Genomic DNA, 17,917 nt, shown 5'->3' on the forward strand with positions numbered 1-17,917 from the left:
TCTCTGTCGTGCAGACTGTTCCTCCATTTCGTCAGTGCACCCACTGCCACATTCATTCCAATAAACTCGGCTTCGTACTCGACATAGTTGGGCCCATTCATGACTTCGTCATACAGCTCGCGCTGTCTCTGATTCATATTCGCATACGGTAATAGAAGAGGACTCTCAATATGAAGCCGGTTTTGTTAAAAGTAAAGACTTTGCCATGTCCCCTTGACCACTATGTGCGCCATCCAGCGCCGCCACAACGCGCTATGTGATCAGTACCATGTATACTGCATGCCTAGGGCCACCAGAGTGGGCGGGGATCGCTCTAAAGGAGGGCTGTTTTCTGGCTTTTTTCTGTTTTTTGCGTTTTTTTTTATGATTTTTGGCGTTCTTCAAGGCATTGGTTTCATATGCGCGAGCGGGCCACTGCCCGCTCCGCATTTCCGGATATTCGTCACTCTGCTTTGCAATTCGTATTCCGTAAGGTAGGCACAATGGAGCGCTTCAAAGAGAATGGAAAATTTCGGTCGCTCCGCGACGATCCGTCGCGTCGCCGAGCGTTGTTCATTGGAAAGTGGGTTTTGAGCTTGTCCGTCTGGGACCTGCTCTCCTTCGTGGTTGCAAAACAAGAAGAAAACATATTTAATGTACAAAAAAGCGGCGCGGCGCGCGGGGGGACTTTAGACGCTCGTTGGACGAGCCCCAAAAGAGCGGGATGAAAACGGAGCGAGTTGATCTTTGCGGTCTGCTCAGTCCTTTTCCCTGTGATCGTTCTTCGATCGCTCCGTACGTCCGCCCCTTGCTGTTCTGCGTGCCGAGCTCCCATCCTCACATTCTAGACATCTTTCTGCATCAAACACAGGACAAACGCACGCGCACGCGCACGCACGCATCGCGCTCCACATCTTCACCAAATGAGCGTTCCAGCGCCAGAAAATCCCGCCACAACCTGGCCGCCACTACTCACCGTCACCTTCGTGGTTGACGCCATGCCCAGCCCAGCCGATCGAACACTTCAACTTCCGTTCCCCCCGCGAACGGGCCGGCTCCTGGTCCGCCATGTTACGGCGGCGCTCCCAGCCAGCATCCCGCGCGAACTCTTGACCTCGTCCGCAACCCCCATCGTCCAGCTGGTCACGTTCGACGAAGATAACGTCATGCGAGTGCAACATGACAACACAGCCGTTCAGACGTCGGAGCTCATGGCGATTGTTTCCTTCAGGTGTAACAAGCGCGAGCATGCCTGCCGTTCATACCAGTTCTTTGAGGGACGAAAGACATGCAAGTCGTGCACTGATCGCAACGCCAGATATCGTAAAAAAGCTACTGCCAAGAAGATTGCGTTGAAAGATCAGCAAGCGAGCGAGCCAGCCGAGGAGGCAGCCGAGGAGCCAGCCGAGGAGCCAGCCAGAAACGCTCCGACAACGAGGCTCACCGAGCTTGCCCACACCCGCTTGATGTTCAACGATCCGCAGAGCCTGGAGGACTTTTGGGAACGCCAGCAAAGTACAATCGACTTGCGTTTGAAGCACGACTACTGTCCTGGTCAGTCACGCAGGTCTCAGGTCAGAGATGAAGTGGATTCGGCTTCGCCAGTTCTCTCTGCCCACGCTCCACATGCTCCTCCACATGATGCTGAAGACGACCTTGCTGAAGACGACCTTGCTGAAGTCGACCTTGCTGCGTCAACCGTGTCTTCGGCTCCGGAAGCAGCTCAGCTCACCCACGCAGACGAGGTTTCCGAGTCTATTGCTGAGGGTCATGTCAACTCGCAACCAGGCACGTCGGCGGTTTACCTCACGCAAGATGAGCGTAACCAACTCGACCTCTGGTTCGAGAACCGACCCGTGCTGTGCTCAAGGACACAGCGCTTCTGGTGCTTCAATCACCGGTCAACGAGCAGCAAGGAGCCGTCTCCAGCTTCGTCGATGATTCAAGACCGATTTCTCGAATCATTAGACTTCACACACCCCATGCATACGCATCGACTCGACAACGACTTCCGCGTGCAGCCAGGATTAGGGCAAGGCTCGTGTACCTTTGCCATTTCGAAATCCGACCTGGTTCAAGTAGACGGCAACACTCTGCAGGTTGTTGGTTGGAGAGTTTCTCTCGCCGGCCAGCACGATGCTCGGTGCACGGAGGGCGTCTTTGCTCACAAGCAGTTAGCGCATCCGAGCATCCAAACATGGGCATTTGATCTCGCATCCAAGCGCTGCGACGTCACATCGATCATGCAACAGTTTCAAGGCAGCACCTCGAACCCGCCACCCGTCCCACACCCGTCTTGGAACGTTCCACTGACGTCTGGTCGTTGGTATCCGTCGCGTGACGCTTTACGCATGATGGTCAAGGCTTTCAACCCTGAGACGGCTGGTTCCGAGGCAATGCGCATGGAAGATTTGTTAATTAGCCCAACCTCGTGTGCGCTGACGCACCCGCATCCTGTGGGTCGGTGTGGAGTTTGCCCTGGCATCAAGTCATTTAAACAGTATCCAGACGTACTCTTTCATCAGCCCCAGGATCCTAATTGCCGTGATTCGCCAGGCATTCTTGTTCTGCTCACGCCGTGCCAACGGGCGATGTGGAGCTCGCTGCGCCCTCAAGTCCTGTTCCTCGACACCACCTACAAGGTGACCAAGCTACGCTGGGGCTTGACAGCGCTTGTTGCAGCAGACGAGTGCGGTTCGGCCGTTCCCCTCGCGTTCATGATAGCCTCCAACGATACCGCGGCAGTGTACGCAAAATTCTTGTCGGTGCTCAAGGAGGCGCTCGGCTCTTGCTTCCAGCCTCTGCGTTTTGTGATTGACAAGTGCAAAGCCGAGGCAGCTGCCATCAGGGAGGCCGTCAATGTTCAGATTTCCACTTGCTGGTTTCATGTCAAGCAGGCCGTCCTGCGCAATATTTCTCATCCCGACATTGAGAAGATCCTCAAGAAAGTTCGGCGTTCCAGGTCCCTGGAGGAGCTTGAAAGCCGCGTGAAGAGCGTCAGAGAGGCCGGACTGAGCGAGAAGGACTTGGCGTACCTGGAGAAAGAATGGTTTGCCAAGGGCCAAATCGAAACCTGGACGCTTCCGCATATCGGAACCATCCCGACAGCGTTGGACCAGGGTTCTACCAACAATTTGATTGAGAGGTGAGTGACCGATCGGTTTGGAGAGGCTTTGTACTTAAACTGGCGTCCCCCACTTTGCTGATCTTGCTTGCCTTCGTTGTTGTCTCGCACGCAGACTCTTCAAGTCAATCAAAATGACGCATCTCAACTCCAACTCGAACTCGGATTTGCCAACGCTGGCGACCAAGCTCATTCGGGATGTCAATGAGAAGTTTTGCTTGAAACGTCAATGGCTCCTCGTCAACGTTCCAAATCTCGCCTGCCTCCCCAAGTATCGCGAGCGTATCTGGAACTACGAGTCGACAGCCAAGGCCAGAGTGCTGGACAACCGTGTCGTGATACTCGACAACAACGCTGGTGTTGGCATGGTGATCCCGGAATCAGCAACCCTACGCAGCGAGGACTTGAGGGACTTTGCAACCGGTCACATGAAGACCCACGGACTTGGTCAAAGCACCGATATCGGAGACTATGCGTTGGTACCACAGGACTACTGGCACAAATTGCGCGACGATATTTATCGGGGATACAAGAAGAGTGTTACCCTCGTCGTCGTCAAGTCCCGTTTTTGCACCGACTTCCACGACTGCTCCCTCGTGTGCACGCACATTAGAGCTGCTGCCCGCCGGCTTGGTGGACTGGAAGTGTTTGGTATCGCGTTGGACGCGCTCATTCAAGATCGTGAGGCTCCAAGTCCTGTCCGCACAACTGCAGATCCTGAGACGCCTGTCTCAGTTGGTGCAGATGTTCCGCAAGACCAGAACTCGAGTGAACCAAGTTATGAGCACGGCAGTGGCGATGGCATGCATGTCAGGGAAGCAGAAATGTTTGAACCGACTTCTTCGACTGTTTCGACTTCGTCTACGGCAGCGGAAGAGGTTACACCCTCGGTCGCACCACCCTCGGTTGCACCACCCTCAGTTGCACCCTCACTTGCACCCTCGGTTGCACCCTCAGTTGCACCCTCAGTTGCACCCTCACTTGCACCCTCAGTTGCACCTTCGATCACACTACCGTCAATACGCACAGCTATGCAGGCTACGAGCCTGTTTCAAGACGACGACTCCGACTCCGACGACAGCGACTCACCACCTTTGAGGCACTCGTCCCAGGCGCAGAAAGTCGTCCACGAGATCTCGCTTCGACTGCAGCCAGTGTTTGATGATTTGCAAAAATTATCTTTGCCAGTCAAAGCGCTCGCAACCGTCGTGAAGGCAGTTCGAACGTTCGCTACCCGCTCCCTGAGTTCAGTCTCTCGACAGCGAGCAATGCGCACCCTGTTTACTGATAAAACTTTTAATCAAACAAAGCGGCAGGCTCAAAAGACCCGGGCAGCGACTATCAGAGCGAAGCGAGCTGCAGCGTACGCAAAGCACACAGAGTACGCTGCTCGCAAAGTGCCGGGCGTCAAGCCGAGCTTCAGACCCGCTGTCAGGCCACCAAAGTCCTCACTGCGCGCCAGCGCTGCGTACATCGTCGCTGGCGATGTGGAAGCGTTTGAAAGGTCGGAAGATCAGCGCCGTCGTTCTGCGCAAATGCCCGTCAACTCCGTTGCCAACAGCTCCAGTCAAAGTGCTCCAGCAGATGGTTTGACGGAGACTGCTGGCACACGGCGGCGCAGAGCTCTATCGCTTGATGCGGGCACCAACTCGTCCGAGGAGAGCTCACGCAAGCGCGCTCGTCTTGACGCCGCCTCGAAACATTGGTTTGATCACCTCTATCAAGACAACGCTGGTTTACCTGCCAATGCTCGCCCCAGTCGATCTCGGCAACACGTGTTTGGCAACCGCGAGCCTGACAGTGATGATGGCGATTTGAGCGACACGGACAGCGACGACGACAGCCAGCCTTTTGAGCCCGACCTGCGCGACCTGGACCGGTCCGATCGAACGTTTTTGAAAAGATGTGCCTCCCAACAACGTCCGTAGCGCAACTTTGCGCACACACACCCCTCCTGTGCACAGATTTGGGCGGTACTGCTGACCACAGCCTTTGCTTTGTTGTGTTGCCGAATAAACGCATGTCTTTGCAACCGTACTGTCGGGCCGTGTTTGATCATAATCCTCCCTTCTCTGATCCCACGTATAGAATGTACATTTTAGATACTCGGTCCGGTGCGCGCGCGGTGGGAGCAGGTCTGCATATCGCGTAGCAGCATGTTGGCAAGTTTCACAAGAAACGCTGCATTCGCGAGGTCCTTTTTTTTTTTTTCTAAGTTCGTTGTTCTGCTTTCTCCTAGAGCGTGTTCTGGGCAGCTACCAGAAGGACCATACGATCCGGTCCGCAGCTCAAACGATGAAGTTGGTGCATGATGTGGACCTCCCAACGCGTGCTAAACATGCCGGTTGAGCTGTCTAGGGACCACGGTGAGGTGGGTCGCGCGCGCGTGAAAACCACACTCCACAACCCCCTCCGCCGCGCAGCCTACGCCGAGTCTACCGCCATCCACGGACAACAGATGGGGGTTTTAACGCACAACAACTCAGATTTTATTGGAGAGAGGAGGGGACAGCGTCTCGTGACGGAGGCGATTTGGGGGGCTTCATATGGGGAGCACTCTTCCTTCACCATTCGCATACGTCAGCATCATTCGAAGTGTGGTAAATTAAAACAGCGAAAAACAAAGACTGCCGAACAACCTCAAAGCGATCCAATCCTTAGTGTGTATTGGCTCGTTCTAGGTCCGTGCTCGGCGTTCATGGTCATGGTTGAGCAACTTTAGTCGAAAAGTGGACGTGCATTGGCGTGTAGTGTCCTGGCGGACCAGCAACCAATCACATCTCAAAGCAAACAAAGCCAGTATAAGAAAGCATGATTGAAACTTCGGTTAAGATCGTCCAAAAGCCAATGGAAGGAGATGAGTTTGCAGTCGGAGAGAAGAGCCAATCTAAAACTCGATGCAATCATCAGCAGCGGCGCAATCCCGCTCATCATTTTCCTCAATTAACAAAGTTTGACCGCCAGTAGTGGATCTTGGTCCTCAACCTGTACAATCGCACGAGAAAGTTTACCGTCTTGAATGAGGCCTGCCTTGATTGCCTTTCCTCGAGGCCACGCTGCATCCAAGACGTGATTGACGAGAATGGTGGCTGTTCTGAATACTAAAGTGGAGCTTGCTTGATTTGGTTGATTCTTTGCGTGAGTCGAAATGAATTTTTGTGCTTTTTGTGCACACAGTACAAATTGACAATGTCAACTGCATTCCACATTCATGTTGTTTGGCTGTTGAACAAGCATCTCTCTACTCACGCTTTGTCACATTTTACGAGGGCGGCAGAAGTGTGGTGAGCGATAATGACATGCAATCGTGCAGTGCAAGGAGCGGTTTCAAGGAACTGTCATCTGGAAGCCTTGAGCGAATTGCTCCAGGTCGCCGCGGTGCATCACCCACGAAAGCGGCGGCGGATTTGCAATCGTCACTCGAGACGTCAACATGACTCCGACAAGAATCACAGTGCCTTCTTCCATGACATACTTTCGGGCGAGTTCCCTCCGAGCATTTGTTTCCAGTCTCTCAATCTCGTCTTGGGTGGTGAGACGAAGAGACTTGTGATGCTTTACTTGCAGTCCAATGACTGCCGGACGCACTTTGCCGCTGGTCTGCAATCACATTATGCCAACAACCGTGAATAAAGATCCAAACCACAACAGGGCGGTCGGGTTTGGCAACTTACTTTCTCGACGACTTGAGCATGCATGTACCAGTCAATCGCCGGTTCAATGTGAGTTGCGAATGTACATTCAGCATTGTCGAGCTTCATCATGCACGTCAGGTCTTCCCTCCAATTGCTCAGCGGCAATCGAAGTTGGAGTCCCTCACATCCCGCACCAAACTTGACGCCAGGTAGCACCCGACTCAGCGGTACATCAATGTGAGCCGGCAGCTGTGGTGCACCAGTCTGGTCTGATGCGTCAAGCTGTTTTGAAGCGTCAAGCTGCTTCGAAGCGTCAGCATGATCCAGCAGTGCTTTGGCGACAAGTACAGTCAATCGCAAGTTGAAAAGGATGCCCACAGTATGCTCCCACTCAACTGCAGGAAGATAACGCTGCGTGAAATGATGCTCCATCTTGCGCTGAAGGTCGGCGACATGGCCGTAGGCCGAGCGCACCGTTTGTGCGAGCGTGTCACGTCTTAGTGGAGCGTCACCCGAAAGAAGATCTGCAAACACTCAACGAGCGCGTCAACTTGTCGTTTCTCATGTCACAGAAGCAATTCCCCAAATTCTCACCAAGTTTTATCTTGTCGTGCAAATTGAACTGCAACGACCCTCTGCTGTCTTTCTCGCACGCTGTTGTTTGTCATCAACAAGACCGAAGGAGTCAACACAACAATCAGTCAAGTCCAGCATCTTGAAGTGTGACAACCAGCCAACTGACCGACGAAGGCACATCCTGTGTTAATCCAAGAGCGAGTTCGGGCATCCAGACTTGAAGGATTGATCGAGAACGCGTCGAACGCACAGAAGTGCACGAGTTCGATAAACTTGCGGGCATTCAGACAGAGTGTAGCCGCCGCGCCACTTGCCATCACACCAAGAACCTTCTCAATGTGGCATGGTATGCCACCGGAAGGATGCAACTGGCTCTCGAGGTTTGCATCCTCGCGCTTGGGTTCAGGCACCTCCTCCTCATCCACGTTGTATTTGCTTGAAGCAGAGGTTTGAGAGTGGAGCGACTCAATCAGGCCAGTGGTGAGGTCATCGGACAAAGTGCCAGCGTAAAGCACAAAGAGTCGCGCTGCGGTGCGCTTAACGGCAGCCTTGAGTGACGCGAGAGTCTTGTCCAGCAGCCGACGTTGACGTTGAGCGTTGTGCCAGCTCGAACAGCCAAGCAACTGTTGAATTCCGTCAACAGCGATGGCAAGCCACGGCAGTTGATCATGACTCGTGGGCTGCTGACTGTCGTTACGAGCCGAGTACTCCAAACTCTTGGATGAACTGGAGCGTAGCAGCGACCTGGAAGCTGCCAGTTTGTTCAAAGTTGTCCTGAAAAAACCTCGGGGGAATTTCAAAGTAGGCAGCCAGCAGGCGAGTCGACAGAGCGTGCTCCGGATTGGCTTGCTTGAGAACTGTCCAGTCGTTCGCAGAGTCGAAACCGGAAGGACCGTCGAAAGAGACGGATAAGCACAACGGATCGTTTTCTCTGTAACGATGAGCTTCCGGGGCAATTTGATGCACAAACGCGTCGCACAGACCCGAGTTCCCAGTACCAGGGATTGTGGCAGCAAGAAACGACCGATGCTCAAGTGGATCGGTGTCGTTTGCGAGTATCTTTTTCATCCGTTTCTTCAGCAGCGCCTCGATGGAGGAGGAGGTTTCCTTCTGTCGTGTGTAGCGGGCCTGCAGAGCAACAACATTAGACAAACTTCATTATTCGGTCATCAAGCTCGACTAGAAACGTACGTTTTTTGGTTGCTTTCGCTCCAATGTGATCAGGCCACGGAGCGAATCGCGGATCATGGCTGGCGTGCTTTTCAGCTCTCCTGTTGTTCCAGCATGCGTTCATGAGCGCGCACACATTAGTCGAAACAGCTCGCACCAATCTCGTCAAACGGCGCTTACGGAATGGCGCTTGAAGAAGTGGCTGTTGTAAATCACGGTACTGCTGTTGTTCCTCGGCTGTGAGGTGAGCAGGGACCTGTGGACAAAACATGCAATTGTCAGTCTGAGGAGCAAACCACCAATCCATCTCAGAAACCAAGCGTCTTTGAGCACTGACTTGCACTGGCGCAGCCTGGCTGCTGTTGGTTGCTAAACCAGCACCCTGCTTTGAACACACATCGTCAGCTTCAACCTTCAACAGAAACTGCACATTTCCCACTCACTGTGTCGTCAATCGTTATTGTGAAAGTTGACGCCCGCTTTGCACGCGCCAAAGCTGAGCTCGATTTTCGAGCGCTTGGGAAGACTCTGCCGCGTGTTTGCCCAAACATGTCGTCCTACCAAGACATCGGTGAAGGTTAAAACTCCAGAGTTTCAAAAAAACGGGGAAAAAGGTGGGTTAGGCGGAATGGAAAGGCCATGCCATGTTTGACGGCTTTAGAATAAAGCCTTTAATGTGTTGCACGGGGAAGGAAGTTGACTGGGCGGATGGGTGCGTGAGTCGGTGGGTGAAGAGTATTCGAGAAGAAACAACACAAAAAAGGCGCGCAAAACTGCCAAGACACAGGCAACGTTTGTCCACTTACGGCTGCCAGTTTTGACTGTTTCGGCGGCCTCACTTCACTAGCATCTGAAAGTGCTTCAGATGCGCGACGTGCATTCGCCTTCCGACTTGCGGCCGGTGGAAACGGAGCCGTTTGCGGGTTGCGCTTGGACGACATTGAAAAACAACGGAAAGTGACTGAGCCAAGATGTGACACAGACACTTTTTAGGATGATGGCATCGTCAAAGAGCTCCATTTGCATATGGCCCATCAACTCGATAGCAGAGGTGGGTTCGGGAAACGAATGTAATTCTACAGCAAGGATCGATCAATTGATGCCTCCTTCGCAGGCCATTCATCGTTGAACTCGAGCATCGTCAATAATCGAAAACTCTCTCGCTTCTGGTTCTTTCGTTTTTGTAAATTTGAAGCAAATCGTATTTTTGTCTGTCCCTGCTCTACTTCTTCCCCTCCCCCCTTTCCACCTGTCCCTCCTGTAAGCCTCCCTTCTGCCTTTTCGTTGTATCCGTAGTCAATGTGAAGATGAAATTCAACGCAGCATTACAATGCGACCCTGCACCTCTGCACCTCTCATTCACGTCGCAGCGACCTTGCACCAACGGTCCTTGTCAGCCAACGCCGCGCAAAAGAACGAGGTCAACCTCAAACTCACCAGTTCAGCTGCAATGCTCAGAGTGAATTGCAACCGATGCAAGCAACAAAACAAATGTAAATTTCTTTCACAAACCAAAAACAACAATCAAACGCACCAATTCGCGAGAGACCTGTTGAGAAGCAAGCCACGGCACAAAAAAGAGCCGCGGCGTCTCGACGAAAAAGACGAACAACCCAAAAAAAACTCCAATTAAAGCTCAACGAGCTGCTGTGCAAGAATTTGGCTCATGTCCAGCTTAAGGAAGGGGCGCGCGTAGGCGGGAACGACAACGCCCGAAGTCGTGTTGGAAGCGACGCCAATATACATGACGTTGTTGCCAAAATCGTATGCAGCAGCATGCAGATCGCCAGTTTGGAACGGACCGATGACCTGGCGGATAATGGTCTCAGCATCGAGCTGGCCGTAGTTGGCGGTCACCAACGACGTCATGCAGGGGTCGTTGCTAGGCTGGACATGCTTGTCGACAAAGACAAGGCCTGTTTGTTGTTAGGAGGAAAGGGAATGTGTCAAGTGAGAGAAGACCATACGTAGATCGAGCAAGTCTGTGCTCTCTCTCGCTCCCTCCTCCCTCTTTCACAATCGGCATGTGCAACACATTCTCAAATTCCCCAAAGCTCCATTTTACCTTCCATCAGCGGGTGGTTGGCATAGGTCGGGTAGTTGACATCGTCAAAAACGTTGAGGCTCGGGTTGGAATACTCGCAAGCACGGAACTGGTTGTCGTGCGAGCTGCCAATGCCCACAAAGATGGCGCAGGTGCGGGGGTTGTTGACCATGCGGTTGATGGCGTCAGAAAGCGAGCGGTCGTACTGCGCAATATCACGGAGCAAAAAGTGGAAGGGAATGCCGGCGCGCGACGAGGTTTCGTTGTAGCCAGCCCACACCTTCTCAGAGACGCCCATCTTGTGCGAGTAGCCAGTGATGGAGCCAATAAAGCCCTTCCAGGCGAGGGAGGCAAACTCGTTGCCGTCGCCTGCCTGCGGGTGCGAAACGAGGAGCAGAGGGTAGTTGGTCAAAGGGCTATCCGTGCCCCAGTCCAGAGCGCGCAGCTGGAAGACAGTGCCGTTGGTCTTGGCGATCGCAGGGCCCCAGCTGCCCATCATGGAGCAAGCGGCCTTGATGAGCTCTGGGAACATGTGCAGGTTGATGACCTGCTTGTATGGGATGCCAGCTAATCAAAGAAGAAATGGGGCAAAACGCCAAACCCAACAAGCACACAAACACAGTCAGCACACACACACAAACACAGTAAGCACACACTCAGCGTTTGTGTAGGCAATGTTGTTTTTGTATTTGTTTGCACATACAGCCGTCAGCGAGGCCTTGCATCTCGTCAAAGAAACGCTGTGGAGTGTGAGCCTTGGTGAGTTCGAAGGTGTACTCGAGGCCAGCAATGACGCCGTCGCGCTCGATGATGATCTGGATGTCCTTGGGGAGCGCCTTGAGGTACTGTTCGTTCGAGAATCAGTGAAGGAGTTCCACAAATGCGTGAGTTTCGCGAGTGTGTTGTTTGTTTGTTTTGTTTGTTTGTTTGTTTGAGCGTGTGATGGCTGCTTGTTGCAGTTGCCACTTGTTGTGTGGCTGATTGTTGGATTGTTGTTGTGTGGCTTGCGCAACGATGCGGGGATTTTGATTTTTTTTTTTTTTTTTAACTTGGTTCTTTTTCTTCGACAATTGGTGTTTTGTCAAACTGTTGCACTTTGGCACTGAATAGTGATTGGCAAAGAACGAGCAAACCCAGAACGAGGCGACAGACAGAGCGAGGACGAAGAGGTCGGAACGGAAACGGCGGAAAAGGACAAAGATCAATCACCAGTCCTGCGTCGCACCGACACTCTTTGCGCTCATAGAACGACACTCACTCACTCACTCACTCACTCACTCACTCACTCACTCACTCACTCAATGCAAAGTGACCGTGTTATGATTGAGTGAGTCTCTCCAAAGCACACTGTTCCCCAACAGAAAAAACAAACAAAACAATAAAAAATAAAATAAAAAGCGGCAAAAGTCCCTTCCGCTCTCACTTTCCCCGCTCGCTCTCTCCGTCCGCTCTCCGCTCCCTCCTCCATCCCATGCGCACGCGCGCCTGCTCACCCCTCTCGACTGTCGCACAGGGCCACTTGCGCACTTCCATCAATCAAACAAATTCCAAAAAAAAAAAAAAAAAAAAGCTCCACTCCAAAATCCACGAGTCTGTATTTTTTTTTTTGTTTTTTTTTTGGTGATCTGCTTTGCGTTTTGTTTGCTTTTGCTTTGCGCACCGGAGCAATCTGCTGGTAGAGGTAGCCAAAGAACTGGGGGTAGAGAGCCTGGATGTCGTCCTTGAGGAGCTGGCCGTGGGCAAAGCCGCGGTCGTAGGCGCTGCCGTAAACGTGGGCGACCTGGACAATGCCGCTCGCCGCGTCGCCAACCGACCAAAGCGTGCCGTTCGCCACAGTGCGCACCAGCGTCGGGGTTCCGCTCCAGAAGGTGTTTGTGTTGACGTTGCCTGCGCAGTTGGTGCCGACGCCCGCAGCCGATGCAGCCGAGGCAGCAGCAGCGACGACAGCGGCGATCACGACCAGCAGACTCGCAGCAGACCCGTTCTTCATCATGGCAAAAAACAAGACAAAAAAAGAGACAATGAAGAATGAACACCTCGACAGCATCATTTATAAATCTAGAATAAAGCGACAATGCCCAGACCAAGTCCGAATTGAGAAAGGGAGGCGGGGGAAGTGGGGGGGGGGCCAAAGCATAGAGAGCAATCGACAAAGAGCTGGCCATTTGTGACAAAGTCGACCCATGTACATGTATAAAAACAACATTAGAAACGCCGAAGAGCAGGAGTTGCACCGGCAAGTATTGCGAGGACATTGTGGAATGGACCCAAACCCGACCGAACAAACGCTCGAACGAACGATCGATCAAAAGGCGCGAAGGATTTTTGATGAGATTCGCAACTAGTCACAATCTAACAAGCACTACGCAAAACCAGCTCTACATGAAAACAAAACGAGCCATCACACTCAATCAATGCCGGCGTGTGGTGGCTTTGGTTGGCTCGGCGGCGATGGGAACGGTCGATTGGGTTGAATTGTGCGTGTGGCGATAGTACACGACGGCGCCAACGGCAAGAACTCCCTGGCAAGCAAACACATGCAGTCAGTCAGTCACAAGATGACCCAGGCAAGCGAGTGTTGCATGTGACAAAGGGGGAACGGGGAGAACCTCGTTCAGTGAGGCTCCTCTTCAATCTGCTGCAACTTGACCCCCACCCCCACCCTTCCTCTTTTCATTTGCCCATGTGGAAGCTGCATGTCCCATTATCATGCCACCAGCTCAAGAAGAACGAGCCAACAGCAAGGATTAAACCGACTGCACAGGAGGACTGGCTTTGAACGCGCACATTTTGCATTCATCATGATGACCGCGCGCGCGAACGAACGCTGATGAGCAGTGGCCCGAACGCCCCTCCGCAACAGAACAACGCACACCCGACCGAAAGACCCCAACATGACTAACACTCACTCTCGCGTGTAGACTTTGAGTGCACTCTCTGCCGTCCCCAACCACCACTCAAACATCAGCAGCGTTCAAAATCGAGCGTTCAAACTTCGCACGCATACCGCTCCAACCAGCCAGAGAGCAGAGTTGTCCCTGCCAGTCCGAAGCGCTGGATGGGTGCCTGCTGGATAGGTGCCCATCTTTCGCCGGGCAGCACTGGACAAGTGACCTGATTGAGAGAGCGGTGACATGAATCCAAATGCTCAAAAAAGAAAAAAAAAAAAAGAAAACGAAAAAAAAAATCTCCCTTGATTGTTTAGAAAACTTGGAGTGAGCATACTGTAGTGTATTTAAGGAAGAGAACGACGACAACTAGAGTGAGACAATTAGGAATGGGGATGAGAGCGGGAGCCGAGAACGGGTGTTGTCACAAGCGCGTCCACATTGCGAGCCTCGAGGTGTCGGCGCAAGTTTGCCACACAGAGCGGCTGCTTGACTGCAACCATGTCCAGCACTCGTGTGGGTACGCCCGCCTTCAAGTCGACCTAGCAACAAAAACAAAAACATCCCCGCACACCCGCAAAAATTCAGCATTCATTCGAAACCGCATTCCAAAGCACTCCCTTCTCTCGCATTGCCTCGAAACTCACCTGCGTCACATAGGTCACCATGCATGACTTTGCATCGACTGGCTCGATAAACCATCCCGATGGATAGGCCTCGGCACGTTCAATGTTGGGTTGCACCGGACACAAGTCATGTTGAACAGACACACCAGCGACAATAAACTTGCCCGTGGCCTACCAACAATGACCAGAATGACATCAACCCTCATTCTACTCGGCACGCACAAAAACAACTGCCAACCCAATCGCTCCAAGTGTTTGGCACCATCCTCACCTCCTTGCGAGCCTTCACGACAACGCAAAAATCGCGAGCCATCTTCAACAAGCACTGGGTTGTCTCGTGCTGCATATGAACAAGTTGGGCCTCGGCTTCGTAATGCTGCAGGATTTGAACGCTCTTGACCAAGGAGTCGTAGATGGGTCGGCTCTTTGCGCTTCGCACGGCCTCAAACACAACTTGGGCAGGGACCTGAATCAGCCCTTTGCCCATCGAACTGCACTCATGCAAACACTCTATGGTTAGGCACCACTTGAAACGGCAAACACTCCAAATCAACCGATGCACTCACCGATGCACAGAACTGTTGGCGGTGGGCTTGCGAAGCAGGGTAACTCCACGCTCAAACCCTACAATCTTCCAGCCTGTGCCGACCAAAGACTCGGAGGCTTCCGACGAAAGCTGGTTTGGAAGAACGTCGGAAGTGTACATGGCCTCCGTCATCACCTCCCCCAGGGCTTGGTTGATTGCGAGCTCGAGGTGTGGTGGCAACGGCGTGTTGTTGTTGTTCGATTCCACAGATGAGACACTTGCGCGCGGTGCCTTTTCAGCGCGAGACAGAATGTGAGCGATTCACACGCAACAAGGCCACGACTAGCAAAGCGACACAAAAGTCGCGTGAGATGAAATGTACCTGCGTAGTTTCCTCGACTTTGAAATAATCCTCGTCCCAGCTATCGGCATCGCCGAATGCTGCTTCAGCGGAAGCCCCTGCGCTCGGCTCGTCCCCTTCCTCGTCGGGAGACTCGCGAGCTTCTTTGGCCGACTCTGCCGAAGCGGGAGCAGGTGGCACATGAATGTAGCTTGCGTGGTCTTTCACGCCCTTGATCACGTTACGAAGAAGATCGATGCACAACGGCTGGTCTGTCGTCACCTTGCTCACGAGCATTGCAGGAATATTCCCTACCCAAAAACAAACACGTGCAACATCAACAGGTGGTCCGCAAAGCCACGCTTTGAATGCAAGCCACTCAAAAATGTCCTTGCAGACTCACCTTTCAGATCGGCTTGCGTAATGTAGGTCACCATCGACGCCATCGGCTCGCCAGGAATCGGCCGGAAGACCCAACCCGTCACTTGCGCATCCGCGCGCACAAAGCCCTTGCGCTCGGGGCAGTTTGGATGGGTGACCGAACGAGCAGCCAACACACAGCGCCCATCCGTCAGAATCTTGATGAAAATGACAACGCAAAAGTCGCGGGCGGCCGTCGGCCACATGGCTTCGTACTCGAGATAGACGACCTTGCAGTAAATGTCCTGCAATTCATCGACAATGTGGCCTTGCTTGAACATGACGTCGTACAAGTTTCGTCGATTCACATCGAGTGTCAAGTCGAGCACCGCGCGCGGGGGAGCCTCCACCCGCCCCGTGCCCTTCACGCAGACACACGCCGCCGGACCGTCGACAGCGCGCTTGTACACTGCAATGTTTCTGCAGCGCACGCACACACACACACACACACACACACACACACACACACACACACACACACACACACACACACACACACATACACACACACACACACACACACACAAAAGTGAGCTTTCGATCCAGTGTGAAGGTGCTCTCGGCACCCAAAACAAAAAGAAACTCAAAAAAAAAAACATCATCACAACAGCAGCACCTCCACGACATACTTTTTGTTAAACTCGAGCCGCCAGCCTTCATTCTCGCCGCCATCCGCAACCTCCAGAATGTCCTTCAGGATGGCCATGCACGTGTCCTTGTACTGGTGGACGGGGACAAAGTCGTCATTGAACGGAAGTTTGCGAGTGACGCCTTCCTCCGCTTTGAGCAAAACGACAGGCTTGGGCACAATGGATTGAATTGGAGTCTGGCTTGTTGCTGCCGGTGCCGAATGTCGCGCAGTTGGAGCGGATTTCTGGCTGCTGGATGCGACTACGGGTGCTGAGCTGGCAGCAGCAGCAACAGAAGCCGACGAACGTGAAGCACTCATGGCTGCCGACCGGGTGGTTGCTGCATTGACTAGCGTATTCAAACGACCGGTCACAGAGAATACGGCCTCATTCTTGTGGGCTGCTGTCATGGCGCCGCTTTGAGCCACAGCAAGCAGACAACAAGTAGGGGACACGGCTTTCACGGCCACGCTCACGAGTGGGCGATTCGACGAAGGGTCAAAGTCGACGCTGACAAAGTCGGAAGGCGTCGAAGATGAAGCCGGGATGAACCTGGATGAGGAGATCAAGCGAGGTGGTCAGTATCGACACGAAAAAAAAAAAAAAAAAAAAAAAGGCGGCGCTTTCAAAAAGCATTGCCAAGGGCACTTACCTGGCGCGAAATACACGTCGACCGTCGAGGAGAGAGAGCTCCAGGACGTCCGTCTCCTGGTCTCGGGTCTGAGCAATTCGTGCACTCGTAACATTGCAAGTCCAAAGCCGCCAGCGCTCCGGGCGTTGCAGCAGCTCCACAACAAGCTGATGCAAATTCGGCGATTGACGGACGTTAGTCACAAGCGCTGAACATCATCCGACATGTCAGGTCGCAATGGTGAGCGCAAACAAAAAAACACCAACAGGTCGTTACCTCGGCTGGAACTGAGACGGCATTCAAGGCCAGCACAAGTTCTTGCTCGGAGGGACTTGTCCAGACGCGAGTTCCATGGACGATCTGAGTGATACACAGCCCAGCTTCACCCAAGTCTGCGGCCATATTCATCTAGAATCCGAGTGTACAAATCGTCGGTCAAACAGAATGAAGGAAATTGGTCAATGTTCCCTATGTCTCATCACCAATTGGGTGAGGTTGGGGTTTTTTGGTAGTTGTTGTTGTTCAACCATGCCTCGCCTTGTTGACATGCTTATTCGATTGTGGATGGCAATGTCGAGCTGGGCCGACGGAGCAGCAGCAGCAGCAGCGACAGATTGACTTGGCTGACAACCGAATTTACCACCTGTTTTGGCCGGCAAACGTCCTCCTCTGCTGTTCGCTCGGGTGGTGGCGATGGTGGTCATCCAAACAACTCCAAGTGACTTACGAGCGAGTGGATCTTGGTGGCTGCGGCCTGAGCTGCTGCGACTCTGGCGGAGCGGAGTTGTTCGCTGGTTGAGTCGCCCGTCGCCGATGTTGCCGCCGGGTCGTTCGCACTGGCAGCGCTGTGCACGCAGCAGCCGCAGCCAGCGGTTGAAGCATGTGCTGCAGAGGTCTTCGTCTTGTGGATTAGCGTCGGCATCGCCATCTGGACAATGCAGCATCATCGCAACCCAATTGTCAGTCCAATTGCTCAAATCTCGCCCCTCCAGTCACTCTCGCCCCCAGTCAATCCCGTCATCACTCAATCCATCAGTTCTCAGAAAGCAGAGTCGGTTATTGTTATTTGCTGCAGTGTCGTTCGTATGGATGGATGCGAGGTGCTGTTGTCACCTTGATCGCAATGCAGGCTGCACAAATCACAACCAAGCTCACGACGACCGACCACCAGTCGTCCACCACGATCGTCATCATGAAATCAAAAGACTGAGCGAGTGAATTATGAAAGGTGCAGTGCAACACATGCCGCAGTCAGAGTCCAAAGTATGATTGTGATGCAAATCCAGCGCACTCTGTCGTCATGCTTTGTTGTACCTCTGACGGTCATCC

The 17,917-nt window shown here is 53.1% G+C and overlaps 4 protein-coding genes across 4 annotated transcripts; 1 reads left to right on the forward strand and 3 right to left on the reverse strand.

The window, feature by feature from the left end:
• Window positions 1-902: 902 nt before the first annotated feature.
• On the forward strand, window positions 903-5,031 carry CAOG_04957 (hypothetical protein; the record flags this gene model as incomplete). Its single annotated transcript, XM_004346592.1, has 2 exons — window positions 903-3,124; window positions 3,219-5,031. The coding sequence occupies 2 exons, from the start codon at window positions 903-905 to the stop codon at window positions 5,029-5,031; spliced, it is 4,035 nt and encodes a 1,344-aa protein (XP_004346642.1).
• Window positions 5,032-6,430: 1,399 nt separating this feature from the next.
• Window positions 6,431-8,562, reverse strand: CAOG_08844 (hypothetical protein; the record flags this gene model as incomplete). The annotated part of the gene is made up of 5 exons (XM_011272196.1): window positions 6,431-6,703; window positions 6,778-7,262; window positions 7,481-7,937; window positions 8,023-8,442; window positions 8,506-8,562. 5 exons carry the CDS (start codon window positions 8,560-8,562, stop codon window positions 6,431-6,433), a joined length of 1,692 nt encoding a protein of 563 aa, XP_011270498.1.
• A 1,396-nt stretch (window positions 8,563-9,958) lies between these two features.
• On the reverse strand, window positions 9,959-12,559 carry CAOG_04958 (hypothetical protein). The gene is made up of 4 exons (XM_004346593.2): window positions 12,189-12,559; window positions 11,232-11,373; window positions 10,550-11,095; window positions 9,959-10,400 (listed from the first exon to the last, which is right to left on the reverse strand). Exons 1-4 carry the CDS (start codon window positions 12,519-12,521, stop codon window positions 10,114-10,116), a joined length of 1,308 nt encoding a protein of 435 aa, XP_004346643.1. The 5' UTR covers window positions 12,522-12,559; the 3' UTR covers window positions 9,959-10,113.
• Window positions 12,560-13,744: 1,185 nt separating this feature from the next.
• On the reverse strand, window positions 13,745-17,779 carry CAOG_04959 (hypothetical protein; the record flags this gene model as incomplete). Its single annotated transcript, XM_004346594.2, has 12 exons — window positions 13,745-13,958; window positions 14,064-14,213; window positions 14,314-14,533; window positions 14,609-14,859; window positions 14,951-15,219; window positions 15,312-15,748; window positions 15,958-16,509; window positions 16,610-16,755; window positions 16,865-16,996; window positions 17,071-17,211; window positions 17,316-17,516; window positions 17,702-17,779. The coding sequence occupies 12 exons, from the start codon at window positions 17,777-17,779 to the stop codon at window positions 13,800-13,802; spliced, it is 2,736 nt and encodes a 911-aa protein (XP_004346644.1). The 3' UTR covers window positions 13,745-13,799.
• Window positions 17,780-17,917: the final 138 nt, after the last annotated feature.

Source organism: Capsaspora owczarzaki (genome assembly GCF_000151315.2).
Source record: "Capsaspora owczarzaki ATCC 30864 unplaced genomic scaffold supercont2.8, whole genome shotgun sequence".
In the NCBI taxonomy this organism is placed as follows: domain Eukaryota; class Filasterea; order Ministeriida; family Capsasporidae; genus Capsaspora; species Capsaspora owczarzaki.

What these genes read in the sequence shown, in the direction of transcription:
- CAOG_04958 (XM_004346593.2), bottom strand. Translation starts at nt 12,521, where the DNA reads ATGATGAAGAACGGGTCTGCTGCGAGTCTGCTGGTCGTGATCGCCGCT. An exon ending in TCTACCAGCAGATTGCTCCG is followed by an intron (nt 11,374 to 12,188) that starts GTGCGCAAAGCA and finishes TCGAACGAACAG; the next exon opens with TACCTCAAGGCGCTCCCCAA. An exon ending in GCAAGGCCTCGCTGACGGCT is followed by an intron (nt 11,096 to 11,231) that starts GTATGTGCAAAC and finishes TTCTTTGATTAG; the next exon opens with CTGGCATCCCATACAAGCAG.